At 37.2% G+C, this 16255-nt stretch overlaps 1 protein-coding gene across 2 annotated transcripts in view; it reads left to right on the forward strand.

Moving 5' to 3' along the window:
• Ddx10 (DEAD-box helicase 10) overlaps positions 1 to 16255 on the forward strand; it is a 163948-nt gene that overhangs the window by 30473 nt on the left and 117220 nt on the right. For both annotated transcript variants that reach the window (XM_075965904.1, XM_075965905.1), the window contains exons 10-13: positions 673 to 774; positions 4053 to 4140; positions 6932 to 7020; positions 8900 to 9371. In XM_075965904.1, the coding sequence (XP_075822019.1) occupies positions 673 to 774; positions 4053 to 4140; positions 6932 to 7020; positions 8900 to 9371 (751 nt within the window). The remainder of the gene's footprint in view (positions 1 to 672; positions 775 to 4052; positions 4141 to 6931; positions 7021 to 8899; positions 9372 to 16255) is intronic.

Genomic DNA, 16255 nt, shown 5'->3' on the forward strand with positions numbered 1-16255 from the left:
AAGAGCAGGAGAAGGCCTGTTTCTTAAATTGACCTGAAAAGTTTCATTTTAAAGGTATCAGTAAAATCCATAGGCAGATGAATTGATTTCTGTGTTTTGGTTCTGAGATAGAGTTTGCTGTTATCTCAGCCCTGCCTTGATCCTGCAGCAGTTCTTCTGCCTGAGCCTCCTGTATTCAGAGATTACAGGCATATGTGTCAGTTTTTCCCAAAACCCGATTTCTTCACTGTATTTGGTTGCCATGTTTAATAAGTAATTTGTCATAATACTTTTGTGGTTTCGGTGGAAGCAGTCTCCTTGATATATTTGTATGAACTTATTTTATATATCCCTTTGGGATTGGGCCTGTTGTTGCCTGAGGCTATATACAAAAGAAATGCCATCTTGGCCTACAAGATTGAGACCCCCATCTCAAAAGAGGAATTCTGTTTAATTGCTTCTTTTTTAGATGCTAGCTCTACTTTTGAAGTACAGTCTTAAAGGCAGGGGGAATTACAGCAAGTGATTGAAATTCGATGCAAGGCAGCTAGAGTCCTACTTTTCTGACATCATGGAAGAAAGCGGGTTTTTCTAGCATTTACTAATTAAGTGATTTCATTCATCTACTCATCTTCTTGTCAAAATGTAAAATGAAGATTGTATTGATGCAATGAAAATCTTTATTTTGTTTAGATACAAAGAAGGTGGAGAAGCTTTACTAATTTTACTACCCTCGGAAGAACAAGGGATGGTGCAGCAGCTTCTCCAGAAGAAAGTACCTGTGAAGGAGATCAAGTAAGAGCTGGTTGTTCCTATGTTGCTGTTAGCAGTGGGAACAGGACATCATTGCCTGCACTGCCTTCTCCCTCCTAATCTATTCGACCGTCTGGCTTCCGGTTTAGAGGGGAATAAAAGGACTTTAAAAAGTCTTAGGAGAAGAAATTTGAGGCTGACAGAAGTGTGAAGAAAAGCACAATTGCTCCACGTTGCCACCTCACACATGCCGTCTCCTCTAATACCAGCACCCAGCACACTGCTGATTCGCTGCAGCGTATCAGTGTCACTCGGAGTCCCTAGTTCACAGGGAGTTTCTCTTGGTGTCCCTGAAATTAGTATCTCAGAGAGCCACCTTAAAGGAAGGACTGTTTTGGCTCACGGTTTCAGAGGCTGTGTTGTTAAGGAAGGAGGTGTGGCAGAGCAGAACAGGGCAGGTCATCTGGTGGTGGGCTAGGGAGCAGAGGAAGAATGCCTGAGTGTCATGTTTCTAGCTTTACTCAAGTCTATTCCAGTGAATGAATTTGTTTCCGTGGATATGCCTTTTAATGCTGCATTTAATGTCCTTACCGTACTCCAGATCATCTAGATTTTCTCCTGTAGTCTTTGTGTGTGTACACTAGAGGCGGACGTCAGAATGCCTCTTTCAAATGCTTTCCTACCTTCTTTTCTGAGATGAAGCCTCTCACTGACCTGACTGGCTGGCCAGCTCCTAGGGTCTGTCTTTCCCCTGACTCCGCCCCTCAGGCCAGTGCTGGGGCTTCAGGTGTGCATAGCTGTGTCTGTTTATCAAGTTGGTGTTGGAGATCCAGACTCAGGTTTTCCTGCTTGTGTAATTAATACTTTGCCCAGTTAGCCGTCTCCTGAGCCCTTTCAGCTTTATATTTATATCTATGATTTATGTTGAACTTTTTAAAAGTATGTTCCAGGATTCATGTGTTTTACACATCCAGTTCTAATATCATTTATTAGAAAGACTAACTTTGTTTCCTTATGTTGCTATGGTTCTTTTGTCAAAGGTCTGTTGATTGTACATGTGACTGTATTTTGGGACTCTGTTCTCCTTGATTTGTTCTTTTGCCAATTACTGTACTGAACCTGGCAGCCCTGGAGCTTGTGTTTGGAATCAGTTTATTGATACCCATAAAATAACTGGCTGGTATTTGTATTGGTATTACATTGAATCTGCAGATCAAGTGAGAAATAGATTGAAACCGTGACAAGATTGAATTTCCCTGAAACTGAATAATCATGGTTATTTGATTTCTTTAATCATAGTTTTTTGGGCTTTAAAAAAAGTGTAGATCTTGCTTAGACTTTCTTAGCCTTTGGTATATTTGCATTCTGAAGCCTTGTTATACGTTTCAGTAGTCCCAGGAACATTTTGTTCTTTTCTTTTGATTTTCCAAGTAGGTTGTCATTTCACTTTCAAACAAGTATAGCTTTATTTTTCCCCCAATCAGTATGCTTTTAGTATTATTTCTTCTTCTTCTTCTTCTTCTTCTTCTTCTTCTTCTTCTTCTTCTTCTTCTTCTTCTTCTTCTTCTTCTTCTTCTTCTTCTTCTTCTTCTTCTTCTTCCTCCTCTTCCTCTTCCTCTTCCTCTTCCACTTCCACTTCTACTTCTTCGATTTACTACATTGAAAGGCAGAGTTCCCTGCTTTTTTATTTCCTTGTCATTTTATGTGTATGGCTGTTTGCTTTCATGTATGTCCTTTGTGCTGTATTTCTGGTGCTGGAGGGAGCCAAAAGAGGGTGTCAGATCACCTGGATCTGGAGCTACAGATAGTTGTGAGCTGCCATGTGGGTGTTGAGAATTGAACCCATGTCCTCTGGAAGAGTGGCTATTGCTCTGTTAAGTGCTGAGTCTTCTCTCCAGCACCCCCTGCTTTGTTCTTAATTTTAGGGGGGAAACTGGAAGATTCGCACTTCTGCTAAGGATAATGTTAAGTCTAACCTTCATTTTTTAAAGAGATGTTACAAGTTTTTTATTTACAGTTTATAAGTAACTTGTTTTTATTACTTACCTTTATATATATATGTGTGTGTGTATATGTATGTATGTATATCATATATATATATATAAGTGATAGGTTATATTAATTTATCTATTGAATGTTGAAACAAACATAGTAGTGGTAAAGAATTATTTATTGGTTGAATGATTACTTCATTGATTGATTGAGATAGGGTCTCAATGTATCCCAGGCTACCTTCAAATGTCCTGTGTGTGTAGCTTAGGTGGTCTCCACTTCCCAAATGCTGATATCATTGGCATTTATCACCACCTCTGACTTTAGTTGACTTCTTCTTGAAAATATTAAAAAAAATTTGTTTGTGCTTGTGTTGTTAATGTTGTTTATGTGTGTAGTGTACATGTTCATGTGTGCCTGTACATGTGTCTCTGTCTCGTGGGGGCACGAGGTTCAGTTTGGTGTCTTTCCTTGATCACCATACTCCATCTTTGTTTTTTGAGACAGTCTCTCGCTCTGAACCTGCTGCTCATCACTCTGGCTAGTCTGGCAGCCTACCTAATGACGGGCAGGGTTCTACCTGTCCTTCATTTTATCTCCATCCTCCCCGAAAGGGCTGAGGTTACAGACACATACTACAGTGCCTCCGAAGAGCTGAACTTAGATCCTTATGCATACATGGCAGGCACTTTACCAGCCGAATCATCTCCCCAGCTCTGACACCTTCAAAAATACTATTTGTATTGAAACAGTTTTGCAGAATGTAGCAGAGAAAAATAAGAGAAAGGAGAACTTCTTAGTTTCAAGGAGCATTGAAGGTTTGAAAGGGTAATACCTCTTGAATGAAATCATTCTGTGGGTGGTTCTTTCATTTCAAAGAAACATAATCTCCTTTCATTGAGGATGTGTACATTGGGCATAGAGGAATCCATCAGAGTCTTACTTGTATTGGAGACATTAAAAAATAGTTTGATTTGTCTAAAAGTAATTTGAACTGTTAGATAGTGAAAGAGCTGGTTGAGAATATAGAAGATAAAAATTGACTACATATTAAGTTTTGAGGTGAGTAGCTTTGTGTGTTTTGAAAAATTTCTCTATTAATAAAGGAAAAACAACTTCATCTACTCTTATTATTTCCCTGTTGCTACTCTAGTGTTGGAGTAACATAATAATCAGTTTGAAATTAGAAAAACAAAAGGTGTCTCTTAGATGAGAAATAATGTTAAACACTCAAAAGTCAAATTGAAAATGCTGTTTATTATTTCTGTTTTCAAAATTGAGATTTTTTTTTAGTTTAACCATTTTTATTTATTTTTTTTATTAAAAAGAATCAATCCAGAAAAACTTATTGATGTTCAGAAAAAGCTAGAGTCATTTTTAGCCCAAGATCAAGATTTAAAAGAAAGAGCTCAAAGGGTAAGTCAACTTTGAATCCAGTGTTTTTTTTAGAATGAGTTTATATAATCAGTGTTGCATGGTCATAGCTAAAAGGTTTAAATAGTGAAATTTTTACTTCTTTAATCCTAAAATTAATTCTTAATTTTTAAAAGTGTTTCTTAAAATTTACCTTAATTAAAAAAATATTTCTTAAATTTACCTGTGTTTAATTTTATTAGAGACACAGGGGAAGTTCTAAGATGATTTTTAAGTTTGAAGCAGCCTGGTGTCTAGTATACTTGATAAACTTAACTTATTTTTTCAATGAAATTATTATAAGTTCTGATTGCATTTTCTGGTGGAGAGATTAATATTGTCTTTACTAAGCTGAATTTCTTGGTGGCATAGAATTTTAGCAAATTATCTCCAGCAATGAAATTTGAACCTATTAATATGACTTACTATTCTTGAATAGCTTTTCTGAACTAAAAAAGTCTTAGTAAGAAATTGCCTACACTGACATTTTATTATGATGTACATCTGACATTTTGAAATGTGTGCACATTCTGGAATGGTCAAGTAAGACTAATCAATCTTCAGATCAGTTATTTGTGAGGAGAAATGTTAGGAATTAAAAACTACATGATGCTGAAAACGCTGATAGTGTTGTGATTTACTACATGACTGGCAGGTTATTTGTTTATTGGTTCAGGAGATAGAAAATGCTGAAAAGATGTAGTTTCACTGGTTTAAGCATATAGAATATTAGCCATCTAGAAATAGATTAGCACGCTGAAATAGACGATGTGCCTTATTGATGTCACACATGGTTAAGCAGAATGGCTCTTTGCCCAGCACCATCATGCTATCTGGTTTCAGAAAAATGACTTTCTAGCTTTTGATTAATCTTGATGGAACAAAACCTATAAGCACGTGGTATTATTTCTTGTGAGTGACTGCAGAGGAAATACCTTTGAACCAGCACCATTCATTGTTAATGCCTTTGGAGACAGAAAATGGTTTGTTGGGAGATTAGTTGGGTAGAAAAGATTGGTGTGAATGTAGAGACACAGAAGAAAATATGAAGTTTAAGAAATATGGACAGAAGGATTAAATATACTTTATAAAATTTTTGTATGTGTATTGTATGTATTCTTTGTGTGCATGTGTCCGTGTAGGTATGCATACATGTGTATGGACATATGTGTGGAGGCCAGAGGTCAGTTATGGATGTCTTCTTCAATCATTCTCTAACCTTATTAGTTAGTAAAAAGTCTCTTACTGTACCTGGAGCGATGCATCTGGCTAGGCTTGGACTAACTGGGCTGCATGTTGCAGGGATCCTTCTGTTACTGGCTTCCCAGTGCTGGGATTACAGGCACATTCTGCATGCCAGCCTTTTAATGTGGATGCCGGGCATTCAGACTCCAGTTCTCAAGCTTCGATGGTCAGTACTTTATTGACTGTGCCATCTCCCTAGCCCTTCACAAATTATTGTTAAAGTAAAAGTACTTGCTGAGATGGATTTTATTATCTACTTGTTTCACAAACTGATAGGGTCAAGATGACATAGCGGTGTCATGAGCATAGCTTTATTTTAAAAAAGTAGAAGTAAAAATTTCCAGGATGATGGTAAATTATTTGAAATCACAATATAAAAGGGAAAACTGCCGTTCTGTCAAAATTTGACTCACTTATAGTGAAATTTTATTTTGTTGAAAAAATTATTTTTTGACTATTATAGTAGTATTATCAACAAAAAACATTTATATGCATCTGCTATATTTCAGAAGATATTTTGGGTGTTCTATATGGATTTCTCATTGTCATAACACTTAGTTATTACTGTTGTATTTTTGATAGAGGAGAAAATTTCAATTTAGAAAAATGCTGACTTTTGCTCAGTTAATACCATGTAATCAGTACAGATACTCTATCTGTATTATTCTATTGCCTGTGTTATTTCATTGCACTTCATTATAATTAAGTAGTGCTAATTAATATTCAGTAGCTTTTTGGGAAGTTGAGGATTTTCTCATTTGAGGTAAGATTTTATGTAGCCCTGGTTGGCCTTGAATTTCCAATGTCTGTCTCTACCTCCCAAGTGATGGAATTGCAGGCAGTGTGCCACCATGCACAGCTACGTAATATTTTGTATCGTGTTGGAATAAAATGCAAAATCTTTCCTAATATTACAGTTGTAGCGGTTTATTTTTCTGTGTATGCAAATTAGAGTTTGTTGATCTAGTTTGTATTTTTTCACTACTTGTCAGGAGCCAATTTCCCCCCAAAATTATTACAGGAACCATCGCCCTGGGGAGTCTGCAGAGAACCCCACACCCCCAATTGTATTGAGAACTGTTCTATTGACAGAGCCTACCCCACACCCAATTATCTGTTAATAGAGAGCTATCTGTTAGCGGAACCTGCCCCACATTCCAAACTATCTAGAGAACTAGGTGTGTCAACCTGTGAACTCCTGGCCTCCGTGACCTGACCAAACGTAACCTCCTGGCCTGCGTGACCAACATGAACCAAGGGGCAAGAGTCCAGATTCCTGTGCCCCCCCCCCCCAAACTCCTCATCCTATATTAGCTGTAACCCTGTCTCTTATAAACGGAGGCTTTGACAAGAACCCCGCTTGGCCTCCTTCCTCTCTCTCGCCCATTATCTTCCAGATAGTACCTCTCCGGGGCCCTGGAATTACTGAACTGCCAGGAGGGTTACAACCCCTAGACTGAGTAACCCGCCGAGGCGGGCAACAACTACTACTGCATTATCTCTTAGTTTTCTATTGGTTTAGGCTAATTCTTAATTTTTTATTTTACAGTGCTTTGTCTCCTACATACGTTCAGTATATCTTATGAAGGATAAAGAAGTATTTAATGTGAGCAAGTTACCTATTACTGAATATGCACTGTAAGTATCGATAGCAGCTGTAACAAAGCTGGAGGGATCGCTCCTAGGGTTTCCTCTAAGAGTCTGCTCTTCACCTTAGAACAGTCTGTTGAAAATCTGCAGAGAAGTATGTTAGATTAACTCTTGGAAGTTAACCAGTATTTTAGTTCTTATTGTCAGGAGGTTCATATTTATAAGTTTTGTTTATTTTTTCAGTCTTTATCTCTTATGGACACTTTCCGTTATTGTTGCAAGATCTTGCAAGATTTAGTGACTCAGGTTGCTGAATGTATGGAAGGACTAACTGGTTTTGTTGGAATAGTTGTGAGATCACAAAAAATGAAAATAACCTTTTAACTTTTAAACTCCCTCTTTGTTGGAGTCCTATCTATGAGAAATGCATTGACCAAATCTTTTAAGTACCCTTGAGCTTTATTATAGCTTAATGTTTATCTTAGGTTTCCAAGATAAAATATGCTTTAGGCAAAGTCTGAATGCTTGACTTGTTTTCTAGGAATTTGAATGCCGTTACTTCTAAATTGAGTTTAACAAAGAAAATTTAAAAAATATTTTATTTGAGGATTTCATACATGAGAATATTTATATCCTTTCCATTTTCTCATAACAAAATTTGACTTAGGTAAGCTGCTGTTTTCTATTCTGTTAGATTCTACATTTAATATTATATGATCTGTGAGTTGTAAACCCCCTTTATTAGATAGCACTACTATTTTAGTATTAAATGGGAAAAATCCTGTGCCACGGAAAACATGCTTTTGTTTCCTTATGCTTATTTACTAGTTCCTAGTTTCATCATTTTTAAATATGAAGCAAAGATTTGGGTTTTTAGCTACTGTTGTATTTTATGCGTAGTTCAGCGTGTTTTTCTGGTTGCTGCAGTATTCACAAATGATGGACGTAGGTTTTGAATACTGCAGGGTCGTATATACAGCAGCTGTCTTGTTGCATCAAACTAGTAAACGTCCTGTTTGTTGTTGAGGACTTGCTTTTGGTGATGTTTATACAAGGCAAATCGTTATGTTAAGTCTGAGTTATCATTATAGTTTGACTTTGCTTCTAGTTTATGTTGATACTCAGATGTATAATTTTCTTGAGGTGTAGGTTTTCCTTTAGAAGCCTATGATAACTAAAGCATTTGCCGTGTTTATAAGATAGAAGGTTAAAAATATACTAGGGAAATACTTTGAGTGGCCAGTGTATGGAGGTCATTTCATTCTTTGATAGAATTGCATGTGCATATATACTCTTGTCTTCAAGGAATTCAGGTTTTAGTTTCTGAAAACCATGTCCCTGTACTGCATTATTAGAAATCCTCTGGTATATATAAACTCATTGTCTCACCCTTCACATCATGACGGCAGCAATGATAGAAATGACTGCCACAGTTGCCTATTTATTATTTTCACTGTATTGCATGTTTATTAACTTTATCACACCTCTATTAGGTAGGAATTCTCAATCATTACATTTTGCAGATAAGAAAACTTTCTTGAGAGTTGAATATTCTTGAGATTATACAACTACTAAATGACAGAGCTGTGCATTTTGAACCTTAGCTCTGTTTCTGAGTTTGTGATTTTCAATAATGAACTTTGCAGTTTCTATTATGAATTATATAGGGGGAAAACAGTAGATAAAGCTGCCATTTAATTATTTATTTATTTGGAGGCTTTGTCTCACTATGGAGCCTTGGCAGACCTGGAACTGTCCTCTAACTCACAGAGATATGTCTGCCTCAGCTTCCTGAGTACTGGGTTTAATAAGAGTAAAGGGGTATGCTACCATGCCTAGCTTAACCTTTGCTTTTTAAAAGTTGTGTTTCTATCCACATACCATCACTATAATGAAATAATTACCTTTGTTCTCTTCATTCCTGAAGGTCTCTTGGTCTTGCTGTTGCTCCACGAATAAGATTTCTTCAAAAGATGGAGAAGCAGCCCAGCACAGGAGTGATAAGGAATCAAGTCACTGAAACAGTTGAGCCCAGGGTTCCCTCCCTCAGCAATGATGAAGTAGAAGAATTTCGAGCTTATTTCAGTGAGAAAATGTCCATCCTTCACAAAAGTGGAAAGCAACTAGAAGAGACAGAATCCAGGTTGGCCAGTGGTGAGAGTGAAGAACAGGACGAAGACACAGAAGATGAAGAAATGGAAGAGCAACTGGGAAAAGCAGGAGAGCCTCGTACTGAATCCGTTCTCAAAATTGAAGAGGCACAGGAGGATGCCAAGGAAGGTCCTGTGCAGTTCTTAGTCAGAGATGATGATGAGGAAGATGGGCCCGATGCTGATTTCCTCACAGTGAAGCGGCGTGATGTGTTTGGGTTGGATCTTAAAGAGAATCAAGCATTGTCGGTAAGTTTACTCCAAATGGAGTCTTCTCTTGCCTCTTTACTCTGCTAATTGTAGCCTTTGCAAAGTCATGAGGAGAACAACTAAGAGGAGCTTAGGGTGAGTGTCTGCGTTGTGTGCTCTTCATTTCTGTTTGTGTTTAAATACAGGAAAAGTGTCAAAGAATTCTCATACTCTTCCTAACTTCAAAGCTTGAGGTTGTCAGTCAGTCTTTTTTAATGGTTTTTACTGCCAAGTTTTGAAAGTGATTGTAGTAAAGATTGTGACAGGAAGGTCAGTGAGGGTTATTGTCACGTGTGATAATCCTTCACTGAGTCACCATCCAGTCTCTCGATGGACCAACAGTTGTAATTACGTGCACTTTAAAAAAATTATTTTCTTCATATGTAAGTCCATTTTTATTTTGATCAGATTCACCCCTTCATTGCTTCATGTCTATGCATGTATAATTATGGCCTCTCTCCATGATATATCTGTGTCTCTGTGTATGTGTGTGAATCTTTCTGTCTATTTATATCTACATCTGTAACACGAATAATAAAAGCCCAGAGATAGATTGGGGTTCAACCTGAAGATTAGAAAAGCAAAGCAGCCAAACCACTAGAGAGTTTTTACCTCTATGAAATCTTCAGACTGAAAGAGAGCGAGTTCCTGTCTCATCCTGCCTTATATTCCTCTCTAGTGCTAGTATTAGAGGCATGCACCACCACCTCCAGGCCTCTATGACTTAACTAGTGTGGCTGCTGGAATTAACGGTTTGTGTCACCTCTGCCTGGCCTGTATGGCTGACTAGTGTGGTTGTTTTGTGTTCTGATCTTTAGGCAAGCTTTATTAAAATACAAATGAAATATCACTACATGCACCTGTGTCTATATCTATCCATATCATCTGTTTCCTCCTTCTTATATATAACCGACCAAATCATTTTGGAGTTTCCAGCATGCTTGTGGGTGTAGATCTGTCCTCTAGAGCAAAGGCTACCTACCTGGGACCTTACCACTGAAGGAAGCTGTTTTCTCTCTCCAAGAGCTGTTGGCTATTAGTATTTCATCTTTCTGAATATGAAATTAATTAATTTGTTTAAAGATTACCTATTTTATGTGCACGAGTGTTTTGCCTGCGTGTGTGTTAGCATTTCATGTATGTGGTATTTGTGGAAGCCAGAAGAACTTGGAACTGGAGTCAGGGATGGTCGTTAGCCGTTAGTTGGTTGCTGGGAACTGAACTTGGGTTCTCTGTGAGGGTAACAAGTGTTTTTAGCCACTGATTTTCTAGTCCCATGAAATTATCTACCTACCTACCTATCATCTACCTGTCTTTTTATTTTATGTGCATTAGTGTTTTGCCTGCATGCATGTCTATATCAGGGCGTTAGATCCCTTGGAACTGGAGTTGCAGACAGTTGTGAGCTACCATTGAACCTTGGTCTCTGGAAGACCATCCAGTGCTCATAATCACTGAGCCATTTCCCCAGTCCATGAAACTTATTTTTAATGAGATACTTGATTTTGAGAACCAAGTTAGTATCTTAAGTAGAAATTTCTCATTACTTTTGGTGAGCTCCTGAAAGAATTGAGTGAAAAATTCAGCCTGACTCTTACTCATTGTAGAGTGTTTCTAAAAATCGCAAGTTACAGCTAGTACCTGATTTTGAACCAGGAAACTTTGGAAAGTGTTTCCTAAAGTAAAAAGAGATACAAAGTGGCTGATAGGCTTATTGAGACTGACTATCGAGAGGGATGGTTTATAAAAAGCATGTCACTTATTTCCTGAATACCCTGTGAAGTAGGTGCTGATTATATAGTGTGGAGCAAAATCCCATACTGACCTATTCTGCTTTAAATTAAGCTATTTAAAGTCTGTGATTACTTTAAGTAAATGAAATAAGAATAAGGCATTGGATTTTATTCTAATCTATTAAGACAGTGTGATGATTGATGTTGATTGTCAGCTTGACTGGATTGAGAGTCATCAGAAAGATTTGTACAGCGCACTGTCTATAAAACACCTTTCTAAAAAGGTAAATTTATGTAATAGTAAAAAAATCTCTTACGAACTACATTTTGGCTTAAAAAAAAAGGTTTTAATAATTTTAACAATCCAGAATGAAACTGTTCATTAAAACATTGCTTCATCCCCTTTGTATTGTTACTGCATTCTGTTCTTAACCTCTGATTTAACTTTTGTAGTTTCATGATGACGTGTAGATAGAACTGTAGAGTTTGTAGGATCATGTGTGTACTTGCTTTTACTGTAGTCATCAGTCCCTTGTTCCTTTTAGTTGCTGAGCTCTACTTCATAGTATGAGGATTTGCAAGATGTTTATCAGTGGGCATTGTTCACAATTTGTGGTAATTATGACAAAAGCTATGTTTGCACAACCTTTTTTCATTTCTTTGGAATGTATGTACACTAGTGGGGTGGATACACGTCAGGACGTAAGGCAAATAAGTATGTGTTTTTCTTGGAGAGAAGCTCTACAGTTACTTACGAGATGGGTTTGTTTGAACATTTGTGAGTCTTTAAAACTCTCAATATTGCTTGTTTTTAAATTCAGCTACATACCCAAGTCTATTAAATTTTTATGGTGTTTCCCTTGTGACGACTAATGGTGAACGTCGTCTCACCCTATATTTGCTGTCTTTATGTTTTGTGTGATAAAACATCTATCTTTGGCTTTTTAAGAAATTGTATTGCTTATTTGACTGGGTTGGTATTTTCTCTGTACTATTTTACATGAAACTTAAAAAATTTCAGTTTGTAATTTTTTTCTGGCCACCATACAGAAATACAATTTGGTTTTGTGTATCAGTTATTTTAAACTGACCTATTCTGGTGACAGTTTTTTCCTTGGTAGTTCTTTGAAGTCTTCTTTGTAATCACCTTTATTTGTAAACACCAAAATAATAACAATAATCTTTACCTTCTGTACATCTTTTGTTTCATTTTCTTGCCTGATTGTAATTGATTAGGCCCTTAAGAATGGGAGAGTTAAGGATAGATACCAAAATGTTGTTCTTGATCTTAGACGAAACATTCAGATTTTACCCTGGTATCTGATATTAGCTTCCAATTGTTTTGTTTTATGGGAAAGTTCCATTTGATTCCTAGTCCAGTAATAATTTTTTTTTACCATAAATGGATGATAGATTTTGTCCTGTTTTTTTTTGTAATTATTAAGGTGATCACTCTCGTCTGTTGATAACAATATATTGACTGATTTCTACCCTAGTATTAACTTAGTTTAAACCTGTGGAAAAGCCTTCACATAAGCATGGTTCTTTTCCTTTGTTAGAGTGCTGGATTCTAGTTAATAATAGATATTTTGTTAGGGACCTTTGTTTCTGTTGTCACAAAGAAAATTTATTTTCTTTCTTTACCTGTCTAAATACTATATATTTTAAAGGTTTTGTTTTATTTTGTCAAATAATCCAACAGAATAGTCATGTTGATCATGGTCACGCTCTCCCTGTCATTGTCATTATCTACCGCTATTGAATAGTAACAGATTGTTTGAATTCCTTTTTAGGTTTACTTGTAGAAAATTGACATTTTGAAGCTGTATAAGAATTATTTGGTTGAAAGATATTATTGAATTTTTTTAACCAGGAGCATAAATGATTTACTATTAATAATTCGAAATGATAGAGCAGGCCCAGCTTTGTGATTTAGATAATAAGTAATAGTTTATGGTTTCTAATTATGATCTAAAATTCTTCTTCTATCATACTGTAAAATGCAAGCTTTTCATCGCCAGATATGACCCCCTCTTTACTCTGGGCCAGAATAGTATACATATGTGCACATGCTTCTGTGAGCACATGGGTGTGTGGGTCCCATGGAGGCCAGAAGAGGCCATTGGTTCCCCTGGAACTGGAATAACAGGTGGTTTTGAGTTACACTGTGAGTGCTGGGTCTAAGCTTGGAGCCTCTGGAAGAACAAGTCTTAACTGCTGACACATCTCTCTAGTCCTAAAACACTAACATTTTAAGCTATGATTTTGAAGTATTATGCCATCTTTATCAGACATGACAAGCACGTTGGGGCCATTGATGATGGAGTTGCTGAGCACTGAGCTTCTTGAATCCTGCTCTTCTGCCCCAGGATCCAGGTCACAAATGTACACTGCTGCTTTTGGCATCTACAGAGATTCTGGGGTTTTGAACTTAGATTCCCATACTTGTTGGTACTTTCCCCGCTGAGCCGCTTCCCTAGCCTTCTCTGCGGTGCCTTTCACCAGATATACACCAGTGCTAGTTTGAGGCCATTTTCTTTCCTTTTTTAAAAAATGACTTTTACTTTTATTATTATTATTTTTTTATTTTATGTGCATTAGTATTTTACCTGCATGTATGTCTGTGTGAGAGTATCAGATCTCCTGGAGAAGGATTTATAGGCCATTGTGAAATGCCATGTGGGTGCTGGGAATTGAACCTATGTAGGCATATTTAAGGAGGTCCACAAGAACCCAGAAAAAAATGATAAAAGTATTTATTTATTTATTTATTTGTTTATTTATTTATTTAGTTTGGGAAAAAGCTCACAATAGCGTCGCTATCCTCTGTGGTTACTGGAAGCTGCAAACTGAACTCTGACTACCAGCCAAGAGAGAGCTTGCATGTTTTCTGTCTGCACTTATAGTACCTCAAACCACACCCTAATGGGCCAGCACACAAATGGCTATTGGCTGAATGAATTCCCACAACAAACCTAGGTCCTCCAGAAGAACAACCAGTGTTCCTAAGCACTGGGTTGTCTCTCCAGCTCCCTGAGGTCATTTACTTAAATGATCTCTCGTGTCGTTTGTTGGACTTTGTTTCGTCCCTAGTATCAAAAAGGGGGGAAAGGTGAGTGTGGTTTTCTTCCTTTTCTTCAGCATATGAGTTGAACTATCTATCATTTAGTTTTCAAAAATGAATTTATTCTTTATTTACCTTTTTTCTATTTTTTTTACATTTTCAAGCCAAGAATGTTTTCTTTTCAACAGAAAAACATTTAATTTCTATAGATCATGATCATATCTGAGCATCTCCCCTTGTCTCCCAAAAAGCTGTTGCCATTTTTGTCTCCCCTCCCCCCTTCTTTTAGCCTTGCCTGCTGCCTGTTAGAACAGAGGCGACAGACAGTGTTGATATACTGTTGGGAATAGACTCTACTGTTTTTTATTTGTTATAATAAATGCTTGGAAACAATGCTGTTTTCCTACAGCTCTGATAATGTGGTAGGAATTATTATGCTCCATAAATTAAGCTTCAGAAGCTCGTGTGTTAGTAAAGTGGCACTGTGATGGGCCTGGAGTATAGGAAGAAATTCTTACGAATTAGATGTCTGTGAGATAGGAGTCATTTACTATAACTTTATTTGTTCAAGTCCAGACAAAGTTAAGTCTATTCATGTGGTGTCTTTACTAGGGTTTGTGAATCACTTCTCAGTGACGGTCACTTTAAGACCCTCTTAAGATTGCTTTCTAGAGTAAAATAGCTTATTTCCTATTACATCTTCTGGGTGATCATGATTAGAATAATTATTCTACCTGATACATTATATCAACTGACATTTGTCACGAGGACAAGAGAACAAGAGTATTTTCTACTTTGGTGTGGTACTAATTTTGAAGGATATATGAATGTAAAAATGTAGGAAATGGTTGGCTATTCCAAGAATACTTAGCAAAAACTTACTAAATAGTACACTCCTGATTTTGAAGAGTATTATTTTCTTTTCATCTTTCTGAATTGCCATCATTCTGATAATCTTACTCAAATAGAACTTTGAAAATCAAAGTGTAAAATTTAAACTATCTCTACTCCCAACTAAAAAATTTTGAGGCACCTTTCTCTCTTCCATATGAAAGGAAAGAAGAGGTATTTTATTGCCCAGAATATGTTTTCAGAAGTTTTGGAGCCAACTCATCTAGTTTTTACCCTATCTACTAGAATTATTGTAGCTATTTAGATTTATATTGTGTTAATCACACAGTTAACTGATTGTACTAGTTTGCTTTTTCTTCCTGCCCATGCTTCCCTTTTATTAATTAACCTATTTTATGACAGACAGTGCAGATGCATCTAGCTTTTCTTATTTCTTTATGAAGAAAGATAATGTTTGTAAGTTTTTAGAACTATTAAGAGGCTCCCCTACTTGGAAGCTCACAGTTTATAGCCTACTGTAGTTTTTGGCAAGTTGCTGGACAGTTGTTCCCCAGACTTGATAAGGCATATTTGCACACTGTGTGAAGATGTGCTGCTGTGATTGGTGTAAAGAAAGACAGAATGGCCAATAACTAGGCAAGAGAGACTAGATGGGACTTCAGGACAGAGAGAAAGAGGAAGTCAGGGGGCGAATCTAGGTTCCAGAAGACAGCAACAGCATGAGGAACAAGTTGGACATATGAAATAGAGGAAAGGTAACTGAGCCACGTGATAGAACATAGATTAATAGGAACAAGCCAATTAAGTTATAGGAGCTAGTTAGAAGAAAGCCTAAGCGAAGGCCAAGCTTTTATAATTAATAAGCCTCTGTGTCATTATTTGTGGGCTGGGAGTCCCAACTGTTACGTTTGGTGCTCAATGTGGGGGCATGTAAATCCATATAGGGCCTGAGAAAGTTAAAAAAAAAAGAAGAAAAGAAAAAAAATGTTCTGAGGGCTTGCATGGGGTTTATGAGCGGGTGGTGTGCCACTGGAGACTAAGTAGGACCACCCAGCAAAGCTGGAGCAGATAGACTGGCTCCAGGCATGGGGCTCAGCTCTCACTGACCAGAAGGGGGCAGAGCCAGTCACCAGGCCGAGATGCTTTGGAGGACCTAGCTGCAGCTTAGTGGTTTAAGGTTTGGCTCATGTGGTCAGAGAAGGCTGCAGACATACAAAAAGTCAGGTCCAGAGTGA

The sequence above is a fragment of the Microtus pennsylvanicus genome, chromosome 3 (assembly GCF_037038515.1).
Source record: "Microtus pennsylvanicus isolate mMicPen1 chromosome 3, mMicPen1.hap1, whole genome shotgun sequence".
Classification (NCBI taxonomy): Eukaryota; Metazoa; Chordata; class Mammalia; order Rodentia; family Cricetidae; genus Microtus; species Microtus pennsylvanicus.